The sequence below is a fragment of the Oncorhynchus kisutch genome, linkage group LG14 (genome assembly GCF_002021735.2).
Source record: "Oncorhynchus kisutch isolate 150728-3 linkage group LG14, Okis_V2, whole genome shotgun sequence".
NCBI classification, from domain to species: domain Eukaryota; kingdom Metazoa; phylum Chordata; class Actinopteri; order Salmoniformes; family Salmonidae; genus Oncorhynchus; species Oncorhynchus kisutch.
This window is the reverse complement of record NC_034187.2, coordinates 43977438-44001829: the sequence shown is the minus strand read 5'-3', so window position 1 is coordinate 44001829 and position 24392 is coordinate 43977438. Positions and strand designations below refer to the sequence as shown.

The 24392-nt window shown below is 41.8% G+C and overlaps 1 protein-coding gene across 1 annotated transcript; it reads right to left on the bottom strand.

Annotated features, from left to right (window-relative positions):
- Nucleotides 1-12365: 12365 nt before the first annotated feature.
- Nucleotides 12366-24099, bottom strand: LOC109878121 (photoreceptor cilium actin regulator). The gene is made up of 2 exons (XM_020470334.2): nucleotides 20393-24099; nucleotides 12366-12791 (listed from the first exon to the last, which is right to left on the bottom strand). Exons 1-2 carry the CDS (start codon nucleotides 23749-23751, stop codon nucleotides 12671-12673), a joined length of 3480 nt encoding a protein of 1159 aa, XP_020325923.2. The 5' UTR covers nucleotides 23752-24099; the 3' UTR covers nucleotides 12366-12670.
- Between the last annotated feature and the right edge of the window lie 293 nt (nucleotides 24100-24392).

The window sequence follows — 24392 nt, the reverse complement described above, 5'->3', positions numbered from 1 at the left end:
CAGATGCTAGTACCAGTATGGCAGAATTCATGAAGAAGACGGTGTTGGACGAAACCCCAGTAAAAGGAGATAAAAAGGTTGAGGTCCATGTGATTAAAATAAAAAACCAACATCACACAATTCCTAAAAAAACACCTGGAGGGCCTAAACCAAAGGCTTTCTGGTAGTTTCCAAAACACGCCACACACAAAATAAATGAAAAAGGGAGCCTGAATGTGGATAATTGCTTTGGAAAATTGTGGGGAAGTCCCCTGCACTCAAAACAGTTACACAACTACCAAATAAGTTATGGTCAGATGGCTTTTCATAAAGTAAAGAAATAAAAGTACGTGAGAATAGGGTTTGGCGACAAAATAAGGGCTGCTCATATGTGTTGGTATTGTAGTTTCGCATCCTGATGGTGAAGGGAAATTGTAACGCTACAGCATACAATGACATTCTAGACGATTCTGTTGCTTCCAACTTTGTGGCAACAGTTTGGGGAAGGCCCTCCCTGTTTCAGCATGACAATGCCCCCGTGCACAAAGCGAGATCCATACAGAACAAGTTTGTCAAGACATCAGTGCCAGAACTCACTAATGCTCTTGTGGCTGAATGGAATCAAGTCCTGCAGCAATGTTCCAAAATCTTGTGAAAAGCCTTCCCAGAAGAGTGGAGGCTTTCATAGCAGCAAAGGGAGGACCAACACCATATTAATGCCAATGATTTTGGAATGAAGTGTTCAACGAGCGGGTCATCACATACTTTTTGTTAAGTATGTTTTCAACATTATTGTCTGGAAACCCTCAATGCTTCAGGAAGCTTTTTTCCCCCACCACTATTCGGAGACCCTTGCAGGTACGGGCCCAGGTCTCCCTGGTCTGAATCTATCACTGAAAAAGGCTATTTTAGGCTTTGGTATTAGGTTTACGGTTAGGGTTAGAATTAGGAGTTAGTGTTAGGGGTTAGGGAAAATAGAATTTTGAATGGGAATCAATTGGAATCATAATCAAACACATTGTCTTATATTGTGGAACTGTGCCTTTGTCATGACTTCCGCCTAAGTCGGCTCCTTGTTCGGGCGGCGTTCGGCGGGCGACGTCACCGGCTTTCTAGCCATCGCCGCTCCATTTTTCATTGATTCATTTGTTTTGTCTTGTTCCCTGCACACCTGGTTTTCATTCCCCAATCACACTGCATATATTTATTCCTCTGTTCCCCCTCATGTCTTTGTGTGAAATTGTTTGTGTTACGTGTTAATTGTTGACAAGCCAGACTGGTTTGCTTATACCGTGGTGTTCACGTAGATGTTTATTGTTAAACATAAATGATTTGTGACAGTTCTACATGTTCTACATGTTTTGCACTTTTGCCTATGGGCTGGAGGTTTTAACGCAATTGCGTCCATCTGTTGTTTTTTTCTGCCTCAATAAAGTGTGCGCCTCTCCACAACTATCTGCTCTCCTGCACCTGACTTCACTACCAGTACGCACACACTGGACAGCCCTATGAGACACCTGGTCTGGAATTGCCAAAGTGTTGACTTCATTCTACGCCTGACAGTCTGTGGTATTGCTATACAACAATGTGTGGGCAGTAACACAACTATACATGTCACTTCAACTCCAACATATTAATTGATTGCCTTTTCAAATGATAGAAAGTAGCATTTTGTTGCCAGTATAAAGTCAGATTACTAATTAGATTCACTCCGTGGAAATTGTCAAATATCTTGAAACACAGAACATGGCTAATGGCAGCCCGGAACGCAACCATTGACTGTGAATGATTGCAGAAGGGGACACAGACAGGAGATTGTGCTGGTGAGAATGGAATAGGGCCCTGTCTGCAAACAATCACAGTCAATGGCCGTGTTCCAGGCTGACTACATTACAGACACATGCCAGATAGGTGCCTGGATAGGTGTTTAACATATCAGCCAAACACAAATGATATAGCAATCAGATCCACGATTGTGCAGTCGATGACATGACATGCAATCAATGGTTGATGCTATTTTTGCATTGTGGTCGCCTCAGAAGGCGACCAAATGCTACGCTGACATTTAATTTAAGTAGAATAACATTATTTATCTCGAGGAGCCTGAATTTATGGTGTCAGACACATGTATCTGTGGTTGTTGGGAAAGATTTTGTGTTAGTATTTCTGTAACTGGTAGTGTAATGCAGGTTGCAGCTTCATAGATGTCTAGCAGTGCTAGTTGAAGGAGACAGGGATATACCAGGGATGCATTTCTAACTCTGTTATATTAGTTTGGATGATGTTCCCTTCCCTGTCCCTCAGGGGATGAAGGTTCATAGGTTACACCTTTCACGACACGTTCCTTGGAGATCCTCTTTTCTCTCACAGCCTCTTCCCCCTATTGGAGTAGAACGCCTTAGGACAGCCACAACTGCAGCTGACTGAAAAAGGAGAATATCAGTCCTAGAGGCTCCAGAACAATACCAGGAGATAGAAACAGCAATTCACAAAGGAAACGCTAGACAAGGTGACCAGTGTCTATGAACTTATTATTTTCATGCAAATATATCTTTATCCATTCACCATGTTAAAATGGTTTCCTCTGTCCATGTAGAGACATTGCCATGCTAAAGTGGTAATGTTTGGGTTGATTAAAGGGAGAATGATATATATATATATATATATTTGAATTATCTTCATATTTAATTGATTATGTCACCAAACTAACACAAGTGAAATCATTTTCTTTGTTCTTGTGCTTCTGGCTCAGTGAGGTAAGCGTGGATCAAGGCCTCCCCCCAGTGGACAACGGATGACAGCGCAGGTGCCACTCAACACTGTCTATCCCGATTGACAGGCTGGCCAGACTGAGAGCTCGTCAACCTCTAACCCCTTTGGCTCCCACCCTGGGCCCAAACCGCCAGTCTTATCAGCTTCCCCTGGGGGATGATAGCAAAAATAAGACCCAACAAAGACTCTGAGAGTGACCAAGAGGAGAGACCAGTGTCAGTTATTTATTTAATCAACTAACTATGTTTAATTGTTATCCGATTTAAATGAATCATGTAACAATTAACTCATTAGGAATTGGGGCACCACGAGAGTGGTTCTTTACTGACACAATATTGTGGCTTGTTACAAAAGAGATAGAGGGAGACAGAGACATAATACTTTGGTACATTTAGAGGCTGACACGCTCTCGGAGCTCACTCAAGGGGAGGTGACTACTCACTTGTACAAAGTTATAGAAACAACTTTTTCTAAGATCACATTCCCATCTTAACAAATTCACATTCATAATTTTTCATATTTCATACACAACATAGAGGATGGAGACATGTAGTGTGAATACTTTTCAAGTTACAGAATTTACTTTATAACCTTTTTAATGACATCACAAAATAACAACCCAAATGACCTTATTATTCTTCAGATTGCCTCTGACCATTCCCCAAGTTCTATGTTAGAAATATTGTTCCTCGATGGGAGACCAGATGCTGCTGGAAGTGGTGTTGGAGGGCCAGTAGGAGGCACTCTTTCCTCTGGTCTAAAAAAAATATCTATCTATATATACAGCTGGGAGAACAAGTATGTGATACACTGCCGATTTTTCAGGTTTTCCTACTTACAAAGCATGTAGAGGTCTGTAATTTTTATCATAGGTACACTTCAACTGTGAGAGACGGACTCTAAAACAAAAATCCAGAAAATGACATTGTATGATTTTTAAGTAATTAATTTGCATTTTATTGCATGACATAAGTATTTGATCACATACCAACCAGTAAGTATTCCGGCTCTCACAGACCTGTTAGTTTTCTTTAAGAAGCCCTCCTGTTCTCCACTCATTACCTGTATTAACTGCACCTGTTTGAACTCGTTACCTGTATAAAAGACACATGTCCACACACTCAATCAAACAGACTCCAACCTCTCCACAATGGCCAAGACCAGAGAGCTGTGTAAGGACATCAGGGATAAAATTATAGACCTGCACAAGGCTGGAATGGGCTACAGGACAATAAGCAAGCAGCTTGGTGAGAAGGCAACAACTGTTCGTGCAATTATTAGAAAATGGAAGAAGTTCAAGATGACGGTCGATCACCCTCGGTCTGGGTATCCATGCAACACCTCACCTCGTGGGGCATCAATGATCATGAGGAAGGTGAGGGATCAGCCCAGACCTACACGGCAGGACTTGGTCAATGACCTGAAGAGAGCTGGGGCCACAGTCTAAAAGAAAACCATTAGTAACACACTACGCTGTCATAGATTAAAATCCTGCAGCGCACGCAAGGTCCCCCTGCTCAAGCAAGCACATGTCCAGGCCCGTCTGATGTTTGCCAATGACCATCTGGATGATCCAAAGGAGGAATGGGAGAAGGTCATGTGGTCTGATGAGACAAAAAATAGTGCTTTTTGGTCTAAACTCCACTCACCTTGATTGGAGGAAGAAGAAGGATGAGTACAACCCCAAGAACACCATCCCAACCGTGAAGCATGGAGGTGGAAACATCATTCTTTGGGGATGCTTTTCTGCAAAGGGGACAGGACGACTGCACCGTATTGAGGGGAGGATGGATGGAGCCATGTATCGCGAGATCTTGGCCAACAACCTCCTTCCCTCAGTAAGAGCATTGAAGATTGGTCGTGGCTGGGTCTTCCAGCATGAAAATTACCCGAAACACACAGCCAAGGCAACTAAGGAGTGGCTCCGTAAGATGCATCTCAAGGTCCTGGAGTGGCCTAGCCAGTCTCCAGACCTGAACCCAATAGAAAATATTTGGAGGTAGCTGAATGTCCGTATTGCCCAGCGACAGCCCCGAAACCTGAAGGATCTGGAGAAGGTCTGTATGGAGGAGTGGGCCAAAATCCCTGCTGCAGTTTATGCAAACCTGGTCAAGTACTACAGGAAACGTATGATGTATGTAATTGCAAACAAAGGTTTCTGTACCAAACATTAAGTTCGGCTTTTCTGATGTATCAAATACTTATGTCATGCAATAAAATGCAAATGAATTACTTAAAAATCATACAATGTGATTTTCTGGATTTTTGTTTTAGATTCCGTCTCTCACCGTTGAAGTGTAACTGTGATAAAAATTACAGACCTCCAGGAAAACATGCAAAATCGGCAGTGTATCAAATACTTCTCCCCACTGTATATATTTCCCAATGCCCCAGGGCAGGTTTTGGGGACACTGCCCTGTGTAGGGTGCCGTCTTTCGGATGGGACATTAAACGGGTGTCCTGACTCTCTGAGGTCATTAAAGATCCCATGGCACTTATCGTAAGAGTAGCGGTGTTAACCCCGGTGTCCTGGCTAAATTCTCAATCTGGCCCTCAAACCATCACGGTCACCTAATAATCCCCAGTTTACAATTGCCTCATTCATCCCCCTCCTCTCCCCTGTCACTATTCCTCAGGTCGTTGCTGCAATTGAGAATGTGTTCTCAGTCAACTTACCTGGTAAAATAACCAATAAATAATTGTTCCATTATTCGCTTTAGAATGTGTTAGTTCTGGCGGAAAAATATCTGTGAACAAAGACACATACCTGTGTGAATTTGGAGAGGGAGCTGAAAGGAAGATGGCTGAAAGTTCTCACTCTGTGGGTGAGAGGGAGTCTGGCTGAAGTCAAGCTGATCCGACCCATCTGGATCCTCACAGGACATTCATGACACCAGATATAGTGAGTCCTGAAAAAAGACATGAGTTAGAATGCCATATTAGAGCACTCAGTGCTGACACTCAGTGCTGATATGTTGACGTACAGTATAGAGTACTTTTGATTGTCGTAGGCAGGGCCGGCCCTAGCCTTTTGGGAGCCCTACGTGAGATCTGGTTGTACCATAGCACCTTGTGGGCAAAACATTTTAGTGACCCCGTCTTGATGGTGGAAAGAAAGAAACATTGATTTCCTGCAATTCTACACAGTAGGAGTAGCAAAAATGTTGCAGCCCACATGAAAAAATACTACAGTTTGTTATAGAATACTACAGTAATTACTATACACTAGTATCCCTTGATAATGTGTAGTACTTACTGTAGAATTCTGTAGTATACAGTACTGTAGAATACTATAGGAAATACTACAGTATTGTCGTCAACAACACTACAGTCTGCAAAAATGTAAACTTTTTTAACTATAGTAAATAGTACAGTATTTACTTAGCATATGCCCTTCCCATTCGCCTCCCCCATATCCCAATTTGTGAGAAACTTGCCAAGTATAGACCATATATTGTTTTCCCTACAGGTTACAGAAAAGAGCAGACCCTCAGACCCACCTACCTACCGATTGTGGAAAAGTTGCTATTTTAGTGTTTCTCCAGTAGGTTTCCTCAAAGAGAAAGCCTCCACTTCTATGACAAAGATATATTTTTTAAATAACATTATAGTAAATACTTCAACAATGTCTGAAAAAACACTACAGTAAATTCTACAGTATACCATGGTCCATAAAACCACTACAGTAAATACTACAGTATACTACAATCCACAAAAACACTAAATTCATTACTATGGTATATACACAACTGTTTTCTTTAACTACGGTATTTACAGTGCATTCGGAAATTATTCAGACCCCTTGACTTTTTCCAGATTTTGTTACATTACAGCCTTCTTGCTTCCCCTATTTTGTCTCTCAACAGATCTTAGATCGTGTTCAAGTCCAGGGCTCTGGCTGGGCCACTCAAGGACATTCAGAAACTGATCCTGAAGCCTCTCTTGTGTTATCTTGGCTGTATGCTTAGTGCCGTTGTCCTGTTGGAAGGTGAACCTTCAACCCAGTCTAAGGTCCTGAGCAGAATAGAGCAGGTTTTCATCAAGGATCTCTCTACACTTTGCTCCGTTCATCTTTCCCTCAAACCTGACTAGTCTCTCAGTCCCTGCAACTGAAAAAAATCCCCACAGCATGATGCTACCACCACCATAATTCATTGTTCAACATGCAAAGGAGTCCAAAAAGCTACCGCTAAACTTCGTCAAAACAAGTCAACCGACATTTCTATTTAATCCTCAGGTACTCTAAAATGTAAATCAACTATAATATTTCATACGGAAAGTAGTATGTTCAATAGGAAAGGAAAATTACGCTCTCCCTCACGCGCCGAAAACTGATATTGTTCTGGTGCTCTTCTCACCAAAACTCAAAATTATTGCTTGTTTTTCAAAAAGCAACCCTGAAACCTTGAATAAAGACTGTTGACATCTAGTGGAAGCTATAGGAATTGCAATCTGGGAGACAGATTTACATAGGAACAATAGGTTTCCATTATAAAAGCCTGGGACCTAAAAAAAAACATTCTGGTTGGTTTTTCTTTGGCTTTTCGCCTGCCATATCAATTCTGTTGTAGTCTCGGGCATTTAAAAAAAAACAACATCTAAGTGTTTTCTACCCAATGCTACCAATTATATGTATATCCTGGCTTCTGGGCCTGAGTATCAGGCAGCTTACTTTGGGCACATCAGTCAGGCAGAAAACTAGACCCTATTCCTATTCCTATTCCTATTTAAAGCAACCTTTCTGCAATTCTACACATTTTGCCATGGGCCAAATAGAACATTATGCACTTATGCCATGTTAATGATATCTGAGTGAGACTGATTAACAAAATCAATAGGGGCCCCCTTGAGGTCATGGACCCTGGGCACCTTTCCTACTTACACGGTTGGTGTTCGGCCAAGATTGCTACAACTTTAGATAGCTTGCTAGACTAATTTACCAATCTAAAAATGGTTAGCTGACATGCTAATTGAGTGTCAGTCACTGACATAACAAAATAAAAAGTGCTGATGCACAACCACATTTCGAAAATGGAAACTTGTATTCTAACTCTCAACAGTAAGTTGAGACCCTGATTGTGTCCCCCCCTCACCCCCAAAAAGTAAATTTTTCACTTTAATTTATTTTTGGTTCGGGACCTTTGTAAGTGGTTGAGTTTGTATCAATTGCCAGGAGAATGTACTACAACATGGTTTGTAGTTATTTTACAGTATATGTATGTCTGGTCAGGTTCATCACAGCATGATAGGTGAAATCTAAAATCTCACATTTCAGGCTAGTCCTTGCAAGCACATTTTCTTATTAAATATCTCCAATGTCTCAAATAAACCTATAATCAAGTCAGGGTTGTCATTGCTTTCTTTTCTCGATGAATAATCTTCCCATAGAATTAATAACGATTAGCAAGGTTTGAGTAACTTTTTATAATTCTGAATTAAATTCCTCTTGTCTGCAGGTTCTCTACTCTATGATGTCCCCCCTAAGGCTCTCACCTGAGGGCCAGTGTTCCCCCTGCCACTGGCACTGCCCCCTCCCCCATACAAGACAAGAGTGGACCAGGACATCACCCTAATTGTCCCTCATCAATCAGTAAGCAGCAGTCTGAGTCACAATATGCCACAGCACAGTCCTGCGCCCAGTACACAAAGTGCAATGAATATATATTGCAACTAGAAGAGGGTCTTGCAAAGACAGGTCGGAGAAGGGAAAGGAAGGAGAAGGAGCTTCACCCAGCAAAGATTGGCAGTGTATGTAAATATTTGTTTATTAATAACTGTTGATGTTCAAAACTGTGCACCCTCTTCAAACAATAGCATGGTATTCTTTCACTGTAATAGCTACTGTAAATTGGACTTTGCAGTTAGATGAACAAGAATTTAAGCTTTCTGCCAATAGCAGATATGTCTATGTCCTGGGAAATGTTATTGTTACTTACAACGTCATGCTAATCGCATTAGCCTACTTTAGCTCAACCATCCAGCAGGGGACCCACCAATCCTGAATAAGTGTTGAAGTAATATGGTTACAGGTTCATCTGCCTCACCTAAAGCCCATTCTTGTGATTAGCTGAATTGACCACCAAGTGCTAACAGTCAGTATTTTTGTGGAAATATTCGCCCAATCATATTTGTCAGATACCGGAACTTGTTAATTCAAATAGACTTTATTAAAAAGTAACAAGCCAAGCAGGCCCATGGATCAACTGCCGGCCTCAGTCTCTATCCACTCCTTTTATAGAGTTACATGCTTATAAGCCAGTCTTTATATGTTATTTGCCGAATCTAAATTTTCCATGTGGGTATTATGCTAGCTAAAGTTCCCTCTTTGAAGTTGGTAGCTAACTCGAAAATGCATCTTCTTTAGGAGTGCTATTTATATCCTGTCGACTACTGATCATTCATCCATACTGTGTGTGTCCCATCGTTGCAGATAATTTATGACAAATGTGTAAAGTACAGTGGGGCAAAAAAGTATTTAGTCAGCCACCAATTGTGCAAGTTCTCCCACTTAAAAAGATGAGAGAGGCCTGTAATTTTCATCATAGGTACACTTCAACTATGACAGAAAAAAATGAATTTATTTTTAATGAATTTATTTGCAAATTATGGTGGAAATAAATAAGTATAAGGTCAATAACAAAAGTTTATCTCAATACTTTGTTATATACCCTTTGTTGGCAATGACAGAGGTCAAACGTTTTCTGTAAGTCTTCACAAGGTTTTCACACACTGTTGCTGGTATTTTGGCCCATTCCTCCATGCAGATCTCCTCTAGAGCAGTGATGTTTCGGGGCTGTTGCTGGGCAACACGGACTTTCAACTCCCTCCAAAGATTTTCTATGGGGTTGAGATCTGGAGACTGGCTAGGCCACTCCATTACCTTGAAATGCTTCTTAAGAAGCCACTCCTTCGTTGCCCGGGCAGGGTGTTTTGGGATCATTGTCATGCTGAAAGACCCAGCCACATTTAATCTTCAATGCCCTTGCTGATGGAAGAAGGTTTTCACTCAAAATGTCACGATAAATGGCCCCATTCATTCTTTCCTTTACATGGATCAGTCGTCTTGGTCCCTTTGCAGAAAAACAGCCCCAAAGCATGATGTTTCTACCCCCATGCTTCACAGTAGGTATGGTGTTCTTTGGATACAACTCAGCATTCTTTGTCCTCCAAACACAACGAGTTGAGTTTTTACCAAAAAGTTATATTTTGGTTTCATCTGACCATATGACATTCTCCCAATCTTCTTCTGGATCATCCAAATGCTCTCTAGCAAACTTCAGACGGGCCTGGACATGTACTGGCTTAAGCAGGGGGACACGTCTGGCACTGCAGGATTTGAGTCCCTAGTAGTGTAGTGTGTTACTGATGGTAGGCTTTGTTACTTTGGTCCCAGCTCTCTGCAGGTCATTCACTAGGTCCCCCCGTGTGGTTCTGGGATTTTTGCTCACCGTTCTTGTGATCATTTTGACCCCACAGGGTGAGATCTTGCGTGGAGCCCCAGATCGAGGGAGATTATCAGTGGTCTTGTATGTCTTCCATTTCCTAATAATTGCTCCCACAGTTGATTTCTTCAAACCAAGCTGCTTACCTATTGCAGATTCAGTCTTCCCAGACTGGTGCAGGTCCACAATTTTGTTTCTGGTGTCCTTTGTCAGCTCTTTGGTCTTGGCCATAGTGGAGTTTGGAGTGTGACTGTTTGAGGTTGTGGACAGGTGTCTTTTCAAGTTCAAACAGGTGCCATTAATACAGGTAACAAGTGGAGGACAGAGGAGCCTCTTAAAGAAGAAGTTACAGGTCTGTGAGAGCCAGAAATCTTGCTTGTTTGTAGGTGACCAACTACTTATTTTCCAACATAATTTGCAAAAAAAAATCCTTGATAGAGGAATTCTAAATTCCTGTGTGTTTTGCAGCCAAAACCAAATTCACACTCTTATCTATTTCATGATAAGTTGTAAGTTTATCATTTGCATGAATTAGCAAGAGACCAGTCTTAAGAACAAGTTCAGCATTTATTCTTGATGAGTACTGACCCAAAATACAAAGAACATTACATTTTAAAGAGAGAACATAAAATGACGTCATCAGTTTCACACTCTCTCCCATCCTCACAATAGCATAGTGTATTCAGGTCTGGAGATCTTCTACTCCCCTCATAAAACTACATTCCAACCTGTCTAAAAGATATACTTTTCTCCACTAATGGAACACAACCCAAACATTCTTATTTATCTGTCTGAAAAGCTATCTCATCTCTCCCCCTTAAACCCGCAAGGTATAGACAATTAATTTGTTTTACTTACATTTTCAGTAACAGCTTAACCAAGAACCCATACATTTCATACCATAACATAATAGTATTATAATAAATGGTTCTTAAATAAATGTATACATAATTAATCATTTCAACTATAATTTCCTCCAACAATCCTACAATGTGATTTTCTGGATTTTATTTCTAATTTTGTCTGTCATAGTTGAAGTGTACCTATGATGAAAATTACAGGCCTCTCTCATCTTTTTAAGTGGGATAACTTGCACAATTGGTGGCTGACTAAATACTTTTTTGCCCCACTGTATATGTTTTATAAACTCATGAGCAGAAGCTAGCAGTGTGGTTTTGTTAGTTTAGGAAAATATGTTGTACATTCTAGGTTCTATTATATTTCTTCGCCACAAGAGTGTGACATTGAGTCATTTCTGGTTAATTTGATATCTTTTGAATACTAAAATGGATGTTTATTCTGATGTTCTAAATATGAGATTACACATGGAAACAATGTATTTAATGTATTATAGTATATCAGGAATTATTATAAATGGTTAAATCCACTATATGATCACAATGACTTTGGTAGACATTTCTATTGTTTCTTTTGTTAGTATATTATACAGTAGATTTATGGAGAATTGCTGTGGGAGTGCTATTGATATCCCGTCAACTACTGACCATTCATCCATACTGTGTGTGTCCCATCATTGCAGCTTAGGAAATAAATGAACTATCCATCCATTGCTCCTTCCTGTGTTGACTTACTGACTTGAGGGATTGGACCAGGCATGTCACACTAAGTACCTATGCTGGGCAGTGAGTCAACTAGATATGGCTCTGAAGGCAACACTTGCTAACAACCTACAGGCCAGCACTGAAACTTAAACCCACACAGAGTGTACTACTTTACAGTAACTGCTGCAGTCCCATACCACAAGTGACAATGACAACCCTAAAGGCAAGTCCTTACAAAGAACAAAGCACAGAGAGATTAAACAAGGAGAAAAAGACTGAGAATGTTATTGAGAAAAAAAGATTAATGATGGGTGTCAAAATTATGAAATGGTACTAAGATAGAGCAGGAGAGAACATGAAATCATTAATAAATTTATTGAGACCTCTTTAAGACTTAAACATAACAATCCCCATTAAAATGAGAATGATAGCTAAGTACGAGATCTGACATAATTGTTCTGGATATTCAGATATGATATATGACTGTAAATTGAATGTTGTGCAAAAAGCAATAACAAGTAGTACAGTATGCGTTTTGATTGAATTCCATAGTATCGAAGTTGTTCATGTATGCACATTTTTATTGGAAAAAATCTAGATAGAAAAACAAGAGAAATACTTTGACAAACCAAAATAGGAAACGTGGAGTTGAAAATGTTTAATGGAAAATATAAGTCAGAAAGAGAGTTTATAAAATGAAAAATAAACACGTACACACACACACAAGCACGCTGAATCCAGAATACAATAACATGATAGGAAAATGTCTCTGAGAATAATTAAAGGGAGTAGTGGGTAGTGGTACCACCTGGTAAAGAAGCTTTCTTGGAATTAGCACTCCCAGTGAAAACAAAGTATTAAATCCTCCTGCTAATTCGTAATCCGACTTGGCCTTCCACTAACCAGCCCCCTCATTCACAATGTAAGGCTCTGACCCACAATGCATAGGTCCGGGTGCGAAGCAGAGCGGGCATTCCATCTAAAGTCCGATTTGCTGTCCCATGACTTGTCGTCTCTGTTTGGCTCGTCCTCCAGCCTATGGGAGTGAAATGAAGAGGTGGTTTGAGGATTAGAGAAATATCACAGGTTGGTCAGCAACCAGTTAGCACCGGGCAGAACAAGCTACTCTTAGTCATAGTGGAATAATGTGTTAAGGATTAGCTAGCTACATTACTACTGTTGGCTACCTGGATGAGGATAATAGAGGGCACACAAAATCTAGTGTTATGACTTCACAGTAGCAAGATCAGAGTGAAAACATAATGATTTTAAAACAGTTAATCATTGTAACTCAAAACAGAAGGGTCAGGGTACATGAATGGTTTTGAAAATTCACCATCAGTCTTGTATGTCTCATCATTGTGCCGTAATCTCCTTAAAGAACTTCAATTTTTTTATGCAAAGCTCCCCTCTCACCCACCTGTCATTTGGCTGAGTTCCGCAACATACAAACAAACCAGTTTTGCAGCATTAATGTTGCCCTAGTGGTTTCCTAGTAAAACAGAGAATCTACAGAACTTTGTGTGTGTCACGAATATTATCGAAGGTGACTCCCCTTCTTGTTCGGGTGGCGCTCGGCGGTCGTCGTCGCCGGTCTACTAGCTATCACCGATCCGTCGTTCTGTGTTCCTTTGGTTTTGTCTGATTGGTATCACCTGTTTCTTGTTTGGTTGTTAGGGTGGGGTTATATAAGTTTGTTCAGCCCGCTTCTGTTTCGTGCAGGCTTGTTTGTCTGTTCTGTGTTTGAGTGTATTTTGTTTGCATTTTCGGGTTTGCGCTGTCCGTTATTATTTCTGATCATTTGTTTTCCTACTTTTGTTCATGTTATTTTTCCTGGACATTAAAGCGTGTTTTTCACACATCTTTTGCTCTCTGCGCCTGACTCCACACCTCTTCACTCATTTATCGTAACAGTGTGAGTGTCTTTGAGCTTGATTCAATCTGTACCGCTGATGATCTGCACTGTGGCACAATTGACATTTTTCACAATTTCACAGTATTCAACCTCCGTGTGGAAAAATACATAAAATACAGGAAATCACATTTTTGACTGCACTGTATTAAATGTGTTTATGGAATTAATGCTGCAGATTGCACTGCATTATGGGTAAAAACCAGAAGACTACTGTTATTAACTGTAATTGGCAGCCTCTTGTAAAAGTTTCACTACCATACTGCCTTTTTTTACAGTAAAAGCGTATGCCTACTGTAGATTCAAATCTACAACCTCATGTTGCGGGTGAGACACATGAAGCTTAGTAAATATCTCCTTGAAACGGCGGTGAAGTGGAAGAATATTTTCAGCAGCTGCTGACTTCTCTCTCCTGGATGCTCTCCTGCTCAAACTGTTCCGTTCTGTGTTTCACCGCCTCTGAATCCCCTAACCCCGAATAGATTTTCCCCTGTTCATACAGTGGCTTGCGAAAGTATTCACCCCCTTTGGCATTTTTCCTATTTTGTTTCCTTACAACCTGGAATTAAAATATATATTTTTGGGGCTTTGCATCATTTGATTTACACAACATGCCTACCACTTTGAAGATGCTAAATGTTTTTTATTGTGAAACAAGCAAGAAATGTAAAAACAAAAACAAACAGAACTTGAGCATGCATAACTATTCACCCCCTAAAGTCAACAGTTTGTAGAGCCACCTTCTGCAGCAATTACAGCTGCAAGTCTCTTGGGATATGACTCTATAAGCTTGGCACATCTAAACACTGGAATTTCCGCCCATTCTTCAAAGCAAAACTGCTCCAGCTCCTTCAAGTTGAATGGGTTCCGCTGGTGTACAGCAACCTTTAAGTCGTACCACAGATTCTCAATTGGATTGAGGTCTGGGCTTTGACTAGGCTATTCCAAGACATTTAAATGTTTCCCCATAAACCACTCAAGTGTTGCTTTAGCAGTATGCTTAGGATCATTGTCCTGCTGGAAGGTGGACCTCTGTCCCAGTCTCAAATCTCTGGAAGACTGAAACAGGTTTCCCTCAAGAATTTCCCTGTATTTAGCACCCTTCATCATTCCTTAAATTCTGACCAGTTTCTCTGTCCCTGCCAATGAAAAACATCCTCACAGCATGATGCTGCCACCACCATGTTTCACTGTGGGGATAGTGTTCTCGGGGTGATGAGAGGTGTTGGGTTTGTGTCAATCATAGCATTTATCTTGATGGCCAAAAAGCTACATTTTAGTCTCATCTGACCAGAGTACCTTCTTCCATATGTTTGGGGAGTCTCCCGCATGCCTTTTGCTTTTTAAGCAATTACTTTTTTCTGGCCACTCTTCTGTAAAGCCCAGCTCTATGGAGTGTATGGCTTAAAGTGGTCCTATGGACAGATACTCCAATCACTGCTGTGGACCTTTACAGCTCATTCAGGGTTATTTTTGTTCTCTTTGTTGCCTCTCTGATTAATGCCCTCTTTGTCTGGTCCGTGAGTTTTCGTGGGCGACCCTCTCTTGGCAGGTTTTTTGTGGTCCCATATTCTTTCTATTTTTGAATAATGGATTTAATGGTGCTCCGTGGGATGTTCAAAGTTTTGGATATTTGTATATAACCCAAGCCTGATCTGTACTTCTCCATAACTTTGTCCCTGACCTCTTTGGAGAGCTCCTTGGTCTTCATGGTGCCGCTTGCTTGGTTGTGCCCCTTGCTTAGTGGTGTTGCAGACGCTGGGGCCTCTCAGAACAGATGTATATATACTGAGATCATGTGACAGAACATGTGACAGTTAGATTGCACACTGATGGACTTTATTTAACTAATGATGTGTCTTCTGAAGCTAATTGGTTGCACCAGATCTTATTTTGGGGCTTCATAGCAAAGGGGGTGAATACGCATATGCATGCACCACTTTTCTGTTGTTTTTAAAAATTTCGCTTCACCAATTAGGACTATTCTGTTTATGTCCATTACATGAAATCCAAATAAAAATACATTTAAATTACAGGTTGTAATGCAACAAAAACTTCAAGAGGGATGAATACTTTTGCAAGGGACTGTAGATCTAGGATTCTACCCAATCCCAATTTTAATTTATCTCTTTGTCTCTCTTTCACCCAACACAATATAGGTTTTGAATTAGTGTTGTAATGAATCCTCTTCTTTGGTTAAATACACTGTTCATTTATATATATTTTTTTATGGTATTATACAATACAACTAATAGCAATGTACTAAATTGTTGTAAATCGCAATGGTTATTTTAGGTGTAATTTGTAAATGATACCGTAAATTCTAATTAAATGTTGGTTTAACAGTACATACATGTATTTCAAATGGTACTGCAATTCCACCCCACAGAATACAGTACCTTGCCATGTTTTGGAGCAGCAAAAACCTTTTTACCACATGGTGCATGGTATTGTTGTTTCTGTCTCATCTACATATTTTGAGGCGTGCCTTGTAAGACACTGCATTTGTTGCATCTGTAAGTGAAAGTACTGTACCAATTGATTTGTGGTTGTAGGTCCCAAACAATAAAATGTGTATAGGGGACAGAATGGAGTGGCAGCAAGCTTACAACCTTTAATGGTTGAGTATTTCTCATGTCCTTGGTCTATTTTGCCCTGTACTCCCTGCAAGTTTGGAAACCTTTGCCAAGGCCTCTATAAGTGCAAGTGATATTAAAGAACACCTTCCTAATATTGAGTTACAGCTCTTTCTGCCCTCAGAAAAGCTTCAATTTGAAGGGGCATGGACAAAAAGTTGTCGAAAGTGTTCTGCAGGGATGCAGGCCCGTGTTGACTCCAAAGTTTCACACAGTTGTGTCAAGATAACTGGCTGTCCTTTGGGTGGTGGACCATTCCTGATACACACAGGAAACTGATGAGTGTGAAAAACCCAGCAGCTTGGCAGTTCTTGACACACTCAAACTGATGCGCCTGGCACCTACTACTGTAAAATACCCTGTTCAAAGGCACTTAACTCTTTTGACTTGCCCATTCAACCTCTGAATGGCACACATACACAATCCATGTCTCAATTGCCTCAAGGCTTACAGATACTAATTTAAGCTGTCTCCACCCCTTCATCTACACTGATTGGATTTAACAGGATCATAGTTTTAGTTTTAGTTACCAAGTATTCCTAATGTTTTGTACACTCAGTATACATATTTGATATGCTGTAATATGAAAATATATGACCTAGCAGCCAACCTTCTTGCACCAATCCCATGCTGTTACAGGTAAATACTGTAAAATACAAACCCCACCTTCCCTCAATGAATTTCATTCATTTATTCATTACAATTGCCGTTAAAACATTACAGTCCGAGTTTTGGTACCATAAAAGGATTACGGTAACATACTGTAAATAATGTAAATTACTGTACATTTTCAGCATTTTCAGCATGGCAGCAGAGTTGCAAGCAAATTACTGTAATTATATAATACATCTGTGTTGCTGTAATGATTACAGTGGTCTCAATAACTATTAACTAACTAATAATACAGCACTGTTTCTTACTGTAGAACATTTTACAACATCCCTGCTGTGAAGCAAAATTACAGTATTTACCTGCTAACTCACCTGGCAGTTTAACGCTGCAAATTTACAGGGAAAGTTTTTCAGTGTAGGGACAGTGTAAGTTGAGCCATAGTTTTATTTTTTGTCAATGTACTTCTTCAGTGTCATTCTGTCTATTTTTTCCATCCCCTGCTGGTGCTCGAATGGACTTCCCTTCTCAGTTCTATGACTGCTCTTTCAAGAACCTCCAGGGGGACTAGACCCCTGCTTGTTAAATCATCAGATTAAATGAACACAACTTTAGTCTCCAAGGCATGATGATGTCTGCTCTGTAACAATAAAAATGCACTTGAGTTCATATGCATGACAAATTGCAAAACAGAGTCGAAGCATATTTTGCATAAAACTGACTAAATGTGGCCTCCCTGGTGGCACAGTGGTTAAGTGCCACCAGAGACTCTGGGTTCGGGCCCAAGCTCTGTCGTAACCGGCCGCGACCGGGAGGTCTGTGGGGCGACGCACAATTGGCCTAGCGTCGTCCGGGTTAGGGAGGGTTTGGCCGATAGGGATATCCTTGTCTCATCGCGCACCAGCAACTACTGTGACGGGCAGGGCGCAGTGTGCTCTAACCAAGGTTGTCAAGTGCACGGTGTTTCCTCTGACACATTGGTGCGGCTGGCTTCCGGATTGGATGCATGCTGATGCATTAACCCCAAAGCAAACATTTTGACTCCAGTATATTAGCAAACACAGCTACAGTACAGTGATACATTTTCATGCTAAGTTTAGGACCAAATAGTGTAGCTTATAGAGACTCCAACTGGTGTATAAAACAATCTACTTTGGTTTAGATACAAGCTTCATGAAACATATAATGACTTTGGGGACCTAACTTGTTTATCCTCGATCATCAAATCAAATCAAATTTTATTTGTCACATACACATGGTTAGCAGATGTTAATGCGAGTGTAGGGAAATGCTTGTGCTTCTAGTTCCGACAATGCAGTAATAACCAACGAGTAATCTAACCTAACAATTCCAAAACTACTACCTTATACACACGTGTAAAGGGATAAAGAATATGTACATAATCATGTGTAATACTTGAATATTATAGTAAATACTCCACTATTATCCGATAAAAACATCACTGTTAAAATTACTACAGTAATGTCCTCTAAAACGCAACATTTTTTTTTACTATAGTAAATACTGCAGTATTTAATTTCCAGATACCCTGCCCGTTCCTCTTGTGCCACCCATAAGTGAGAAACCTATAGTATAGACCATATGTTGTGTCTCCTACAGGTTGTAGAAAGAGCAGGATCTTGGAATTATCCCGCCAGACCCAATCCTACCTACATACCTACAGTTTATGGAAAATGTGCTCTTTAGTATTTCTCAATTGGGTTTCCTCAAGGAGAAAGCCTCCACTTCTATGTCAAAGATATTAAAAACAAAAACACTATAGTAAATTACATCAGTCTGAAAAACACTACAGTAAATACTACAGTATACTATTATCATCAGAAACACTATATTAATTACTATAGTATATATACTAACTATAGCTACTCATTTTTCAATTTCCTACAATTCTACACATTTTGCCAAGACGTGTTAATGATATATGAGTGTCAATGACTAACAAAATCAAGGGACCTGCCCACTCCTGGGCATGCACAGTTGGTATTCGGCCATAATTACTAAAAGTTTAGTTAGCTGCCTTGCTGACATTTTAATTTAGTGACTCTCGGTGATAAAAAGTGCTGATGCACAACCACATTTAAAAATGGCACCTTGTGTATTCTACTATTCTAACTCTCAACAGCAAATTGAGACCTCGACTAAGTTCCTAAAAATATATATTTTTTGCCCGGGGGCCCTATGCGACCGCTTCTGTCGCTTATGCCTGAAGCCGGCCCTGGTGGCTCAACTAACACTTGGCATGACTTACCCCACTCTCCCCTGCAAATGTATGTCAGTTATTTTAGTAAAATGAACTAATCGAACTTCTTCAAGCCTGAAAACACAAAACACTGCACTTTGGAGCAGTGTAGATGGTTGTTTTCTCAACTATTTATACAGATTTTATAATTTGGTTACCAAAAGGAGAAGACTGATGTGACCCGAAACCTTGGGAGTAGTTGTCAAGTGTCTTGTAATTGTATCACCTATATTGGTCATAGATTTCAAATGACATTCATGCTGGTAGTCAAACCATAATGGTTATGTATAATCTTATCAAGCATAATTTCCTCTCAAGTGGTTTTATATCAATAGCTCAACGAAACCACCAGGCTTCAACAAAATGAAATATGCGCTCAAATGTTTACACCATGACAAGTGTGTGAATCCATTACATTTTCCCTCTAATATTGATCTCTGAATCTGGGTGACATTAACCACCAAAAAAGTACAAATTGATTTCATAAAAAGAGACAAGGGTGCACTTTGAAATACCATTGAGATTAGTAAATCATTTCTCCAATAGTATTTTCAACTTCAGTGATGAGATAAAAGAATGCTACATTTCCAGCATGAATGCAGTTGTCATTTTATGTAACCCATAACAGGTTGTGTTGATGAAAACCCGAAAGTAGAAACCTGTCTAACACGGCCCACAATTAGTAAACTTAATTTCAGAGGTCATGCATTTTAATATTTGTGATTTGTAATAATAGTTTTAGTCGAGGATAGAGCACATAGTCTTATGGCTATTGTGAAATGAATCAAGTCAATAGAATAGTTGAATGGAGCAGAAAGGACCATATGTGCTGACTATTTTTAAATAGAGGGGTACATGATGCACATGCCTTGTTCTTTCATTTGCAGTTTTTACTAAAACAGGATGATAATCGCCTCATGAAGACAGCCAATTCTTGGTTCATATTGTTTCCCTATTAGTGATCCCATACTGTGCTACAGTAGAGAGAGAGTTTTGACTACAAGGAGAGTGACAGGGGGCTTTTCCCTTCTTTAAGAAAAAACAAATACTCATTGCAATATCCTAAATCATAGACATACCCTTCCTTCGATAAATTTGCATGTGAACACATCGATTTATGAATTGAAAGATATTAGAGCATATGACTAGTGGGAGCATACTACTTTATTATTGGATTTTGAAAGAGAGAGATTTAGCTAGAGGGAAACATTGACACTCACCCTTGTGTGCTGATGGCTGGCTCACTCCCACAAGTCTCTGCGAATGAGACGATGGTTGCCCTGGGTGGCAGGCTTAGACTGGGCCTCTGGTCTGAGTGGCTGCGTCGGATGAAAGGCTGTGGCCCTCGCACGGACATAGGGAGCCTGCCACGATCTCCCCAAGGACGTGGGACAACATGGCCACCGGTGGAGGCCACCGGTGAAGTCTGTGGGGGGCGGGGTAAGGGACAAGGCTGGGCCTCAAACAGTGAGGGTGAGGCCGGGCAGAAAACAGAGCGAGCGTTACTTATTAACTGAGAGATAGCTGAAGCCCCTGCGGTGGAGTCCTCGCTGTTGTTCTCTTGTCTCCATCTTTGTAACCTAGGGGACGCTGGTGGTGAGGGTGCCTTGAAAGAATGTGTGGAGCCAGAAGAGCTGGAGTTTGGGGTCATTACTTGTCTTGAGGCAGGTGGGCTTGGGAGTCTTCTCTGAAGTGGTGGTGGGGTGGGAAGTTTGCGAATGACCGGAGCGCTGGTTGAGGATGGAAGCATAGACAGCTTTCTGAAGGTGGGGGGACTGGGGAATCTTCGATGCAAGCAGGTTGGGGTTGAAGGTGTGGAAAGCAGTATTCGAGTTCTAGATACAGGCAGGGTGGCAGGTGGTTGGATACTGACGGTTGAAGTGGGAGGCACTGTCTTAAAGGGGCTGTCATCGCTTTGTCTACATCCCGATGCAGCTCGATTGGGGGAGGGCCACCTGGGCACATCCTGACCTTTCTCCATCGAAGACTCTGAGGAGTGCCGCAAGTGGATTACTTTTCTGGCTTGCTTGTAGAGAGTGGCCGCCTCCTCTGTCTCTGGGTTTACCCCCAGCTGAGGCTCATTGTGGCTAACCCTGGAACTAGCAGAGGTATTCTGCTGTACAGTCCAGACATGGGGCATGCTGCTCGAGCCCTGGAGCAGGTTGCCTCTGCTGGGTAGCAATGGCACAGACTGCATGGAAGCACGCAGCTTCTGAGATGCAATAGCCATCTTGGGAATAGGGGATCGGCCCCTACTAACAACCCCATCGTCTACGTCGCTTACTGTGAGGCTTTGTGCATCTTCAAAGGAATTGTCCATCAGGACCTCAAGGGGAGGGGGTGGCAGACTTTGTACGTCTAAGTCATCTGTCCTACTGCTGACCCCACTGCTCAGTATGGCCTCGATGTCACCTACTCCAGGCATAACAGGGACCCCACACTTTCGAACAACTTTGATAGGCCCAAACATTTTGGAGGGCTCTTGGTTGGGCTCTTCCACCCCCTGGCTGAAAGTGTCAATCAGCCTTTTGACAGAATTCCTTCCCCGGTACAGCCCTGAGGACAGACGAGGTGACAGTGGAGGGCTAGGAGGTGGGGTGGCTTTCAACAGCCCCTTGGTGGTTTTCTTGTCTTTCTTTTCTTTTTCCTCCTCCATGTCCTTGCTTGCCCCCTGTTCCCAGGAGCTACGCTTACTAAGCACTGCCTGGTCCTGAATTGGAAAAGTGTTGTTGTTCTTCCGCAGGGTGGATTGTAGACGTTTGGATGCCAGGGACTTTGCAGTATATCCTGGGTTTTGTTTAGTGGGACCTGTCTTGGCATTCTCTTCCATCCTGCCTTTGCTCATCCTCTCTAGCCTCTGACTCAGATCCCTCTGCGTCCTCTCTAGTTCAAGCAATGTTGGATCTTCACCTTTGCTGCGGAGGGATTCTACAGACTGTGAACGGCCCTCTTTGGGAACAGGGGTCTTTTTAATTGCCTTCTGTACAGGAGCTGCTGATTGGGGCCTTTTTGGTGATCGCTCCTCCCCCTCTGTCCACTGGCGCCTGCTGGTCTTGGGGCTGTCTGTTGGTTTAGTTTTGGCACTGTCACATTGTGAGGGAACAAATCTAATCTGACCACTTATGGCATCTTTCATTTTCAGGGTCATTTCCACATTTTGAGGGTTCTCTATGCGCCTGGGTGCCAGGCGACTAGGTTGCTGGTTAGGATCAGATGGAGAGGAGTAAGATTGCTTCCTGCCACCTTCTCCCTCTTCTTCCCCATCCTCATCATCATTGTCATCCTCCTCACCATCATTTAAAAAGGCAGATCCTAGTAGTGACTCTGTGTCTTTCTGCTCTTTACCCATTCTGGTGCAGGCCGAGTCTATGGACTTTAGGGAGTTGCTTGGACTAACCTTCTTGGTAAACTTTCGCCTTGGTGCCCCTTGCCGGACTAGGGTAGCATTGCTGCCAATAGGGCTGTAAGGAGTGGTTTGGTTGGTCACAGTGTACTCACAGCTTTCACTGTGAATTCTTTCAGACCCAGCTAGTGACTCACTCTCTGCCCCAATTCCACTGTCCTCACTGGACAATGCAGAGTCCTCTGGTCCGGTCGTACGGAGTGAGGCAGCCTCAATGCGGGTCAGCAACTGCATCAGTCTTGTCTCTACATTACGCTTAGCTTTTAATTTCTCCTCCAGCAGCTCAGAGACAGAGATGAAATACTCAGCTGCCTCCTCTAAGGCAGAGTCCCCAATGCCACCCACAGACTGACCCACATTTTGCATCCTTTGAGTGGTATACTGAAGTAGCTGCTGCAAGAGGTCTGGTGAAGACTCAGCATTGGTGGATCCAGACTTGAGGGGGGTGAAACTGGATAGGTTTTTTATTGGGCTTGGCCAGGCGAGATGCTCCCCATTGTCCTTCAGAAGCCTTTCACCCTCGTCTGCCATTTCCTCCAGCCCTCGGTTGATTTCCTCGTAGCGCATAGCCATGAAGGTCACCATTGGCTGCACAGACACCTGGGTTTGGGTCGCCTGGTCCAGGAGCCTCAGCAGAATCTCATATTTGCTGATGCTTGGGTTTAAATAGGCATACACAGCCTGGTGGGCTTTCACTAAAGGTTCCGGAAAATCTACTTTCTGCTCCACAAGGGGAGATTTTTTCTCCTTCTCTTTCTTTTTGGTCGGTTTGATTCCTTTGCCATTTTTCTTTGGTTTTCGTCCACCCTTTTTGTCAGCCATATCTTGCCTATCTCCTTGTTCCTCTTTTACATGTGGCCCTGTCTCTTGAGTCCCCACTTTTTCGTCAAGGATGACCCCCTCTGGAACCAACTCGGTCAGGGAGGGTCTTTTTTTCTGTGGGGTTGAAGGTGCGTCCTTCTGAACAGAGTAGTTCTGACCAGCCAGTCTACTCTCCCCACTTCCCCTCTCCCAAGTCTCTCCATCTGTGTCTCCTGTTCCGGAGGAGCCTCCACTCCCTCCATCATCAGACTGGGACTTCCCTTGACTCTCTTGGCCCCCTGGTAGTAGTGTCCTTCCCCTCCTAAACGTGGCCTGACCCGGAAAATTGTTACCTTTAGACGGGGAACAGCCCATTGCGGCAGCTCAATTTAAGTTGATTTCCTCAGTGAACAAGAACTCTGTGAAACTCCCACAAAGACAGAGGGGAAATAACCTTCACAAAGGAAAGAGAATAATAGCCAAGGTCCTTAGCTATCAGCTGCACCTGTCATCTTCAGATGGCTCCAATCCGCGACAGGGTTGTTGATACTGGCAGGTTCTTTATCCTTACAAAAAAGAAGACAAACAACACAAAACAGGGACAAATCCATTCAAAAGTGTCCTATTTTCTTGTCTATCATAGATAGGTTATAACAAAATATCCGCATATCCATTTTCATGTTTTCTGTTAATTCCCTTTTGCATAACATCAACATCTTACAGCTTGTCCTATGGAACAACATCCCTGTGTACTTGTAGAGGACGAGAAGCTGAAAGGATTAGAGAGGCTTTCAGTGAACTCTTCAGTGTGCACATGGCACATTAAAGCAAAGAAAAAATCACACTTGTAAGACCTTAAGCTCATTACGGTAATCAGGGCTGCTTTCAGGTGGCTTTTTATAGAACAGACAACAATATCTCACTGTTTAGTGCCCTAGCCAAACCCAAAGGATACTGTAAACACAGTATACTGCCAAGTAAAATGGACTGGATGCTCAAAATCAACTCCTATATTA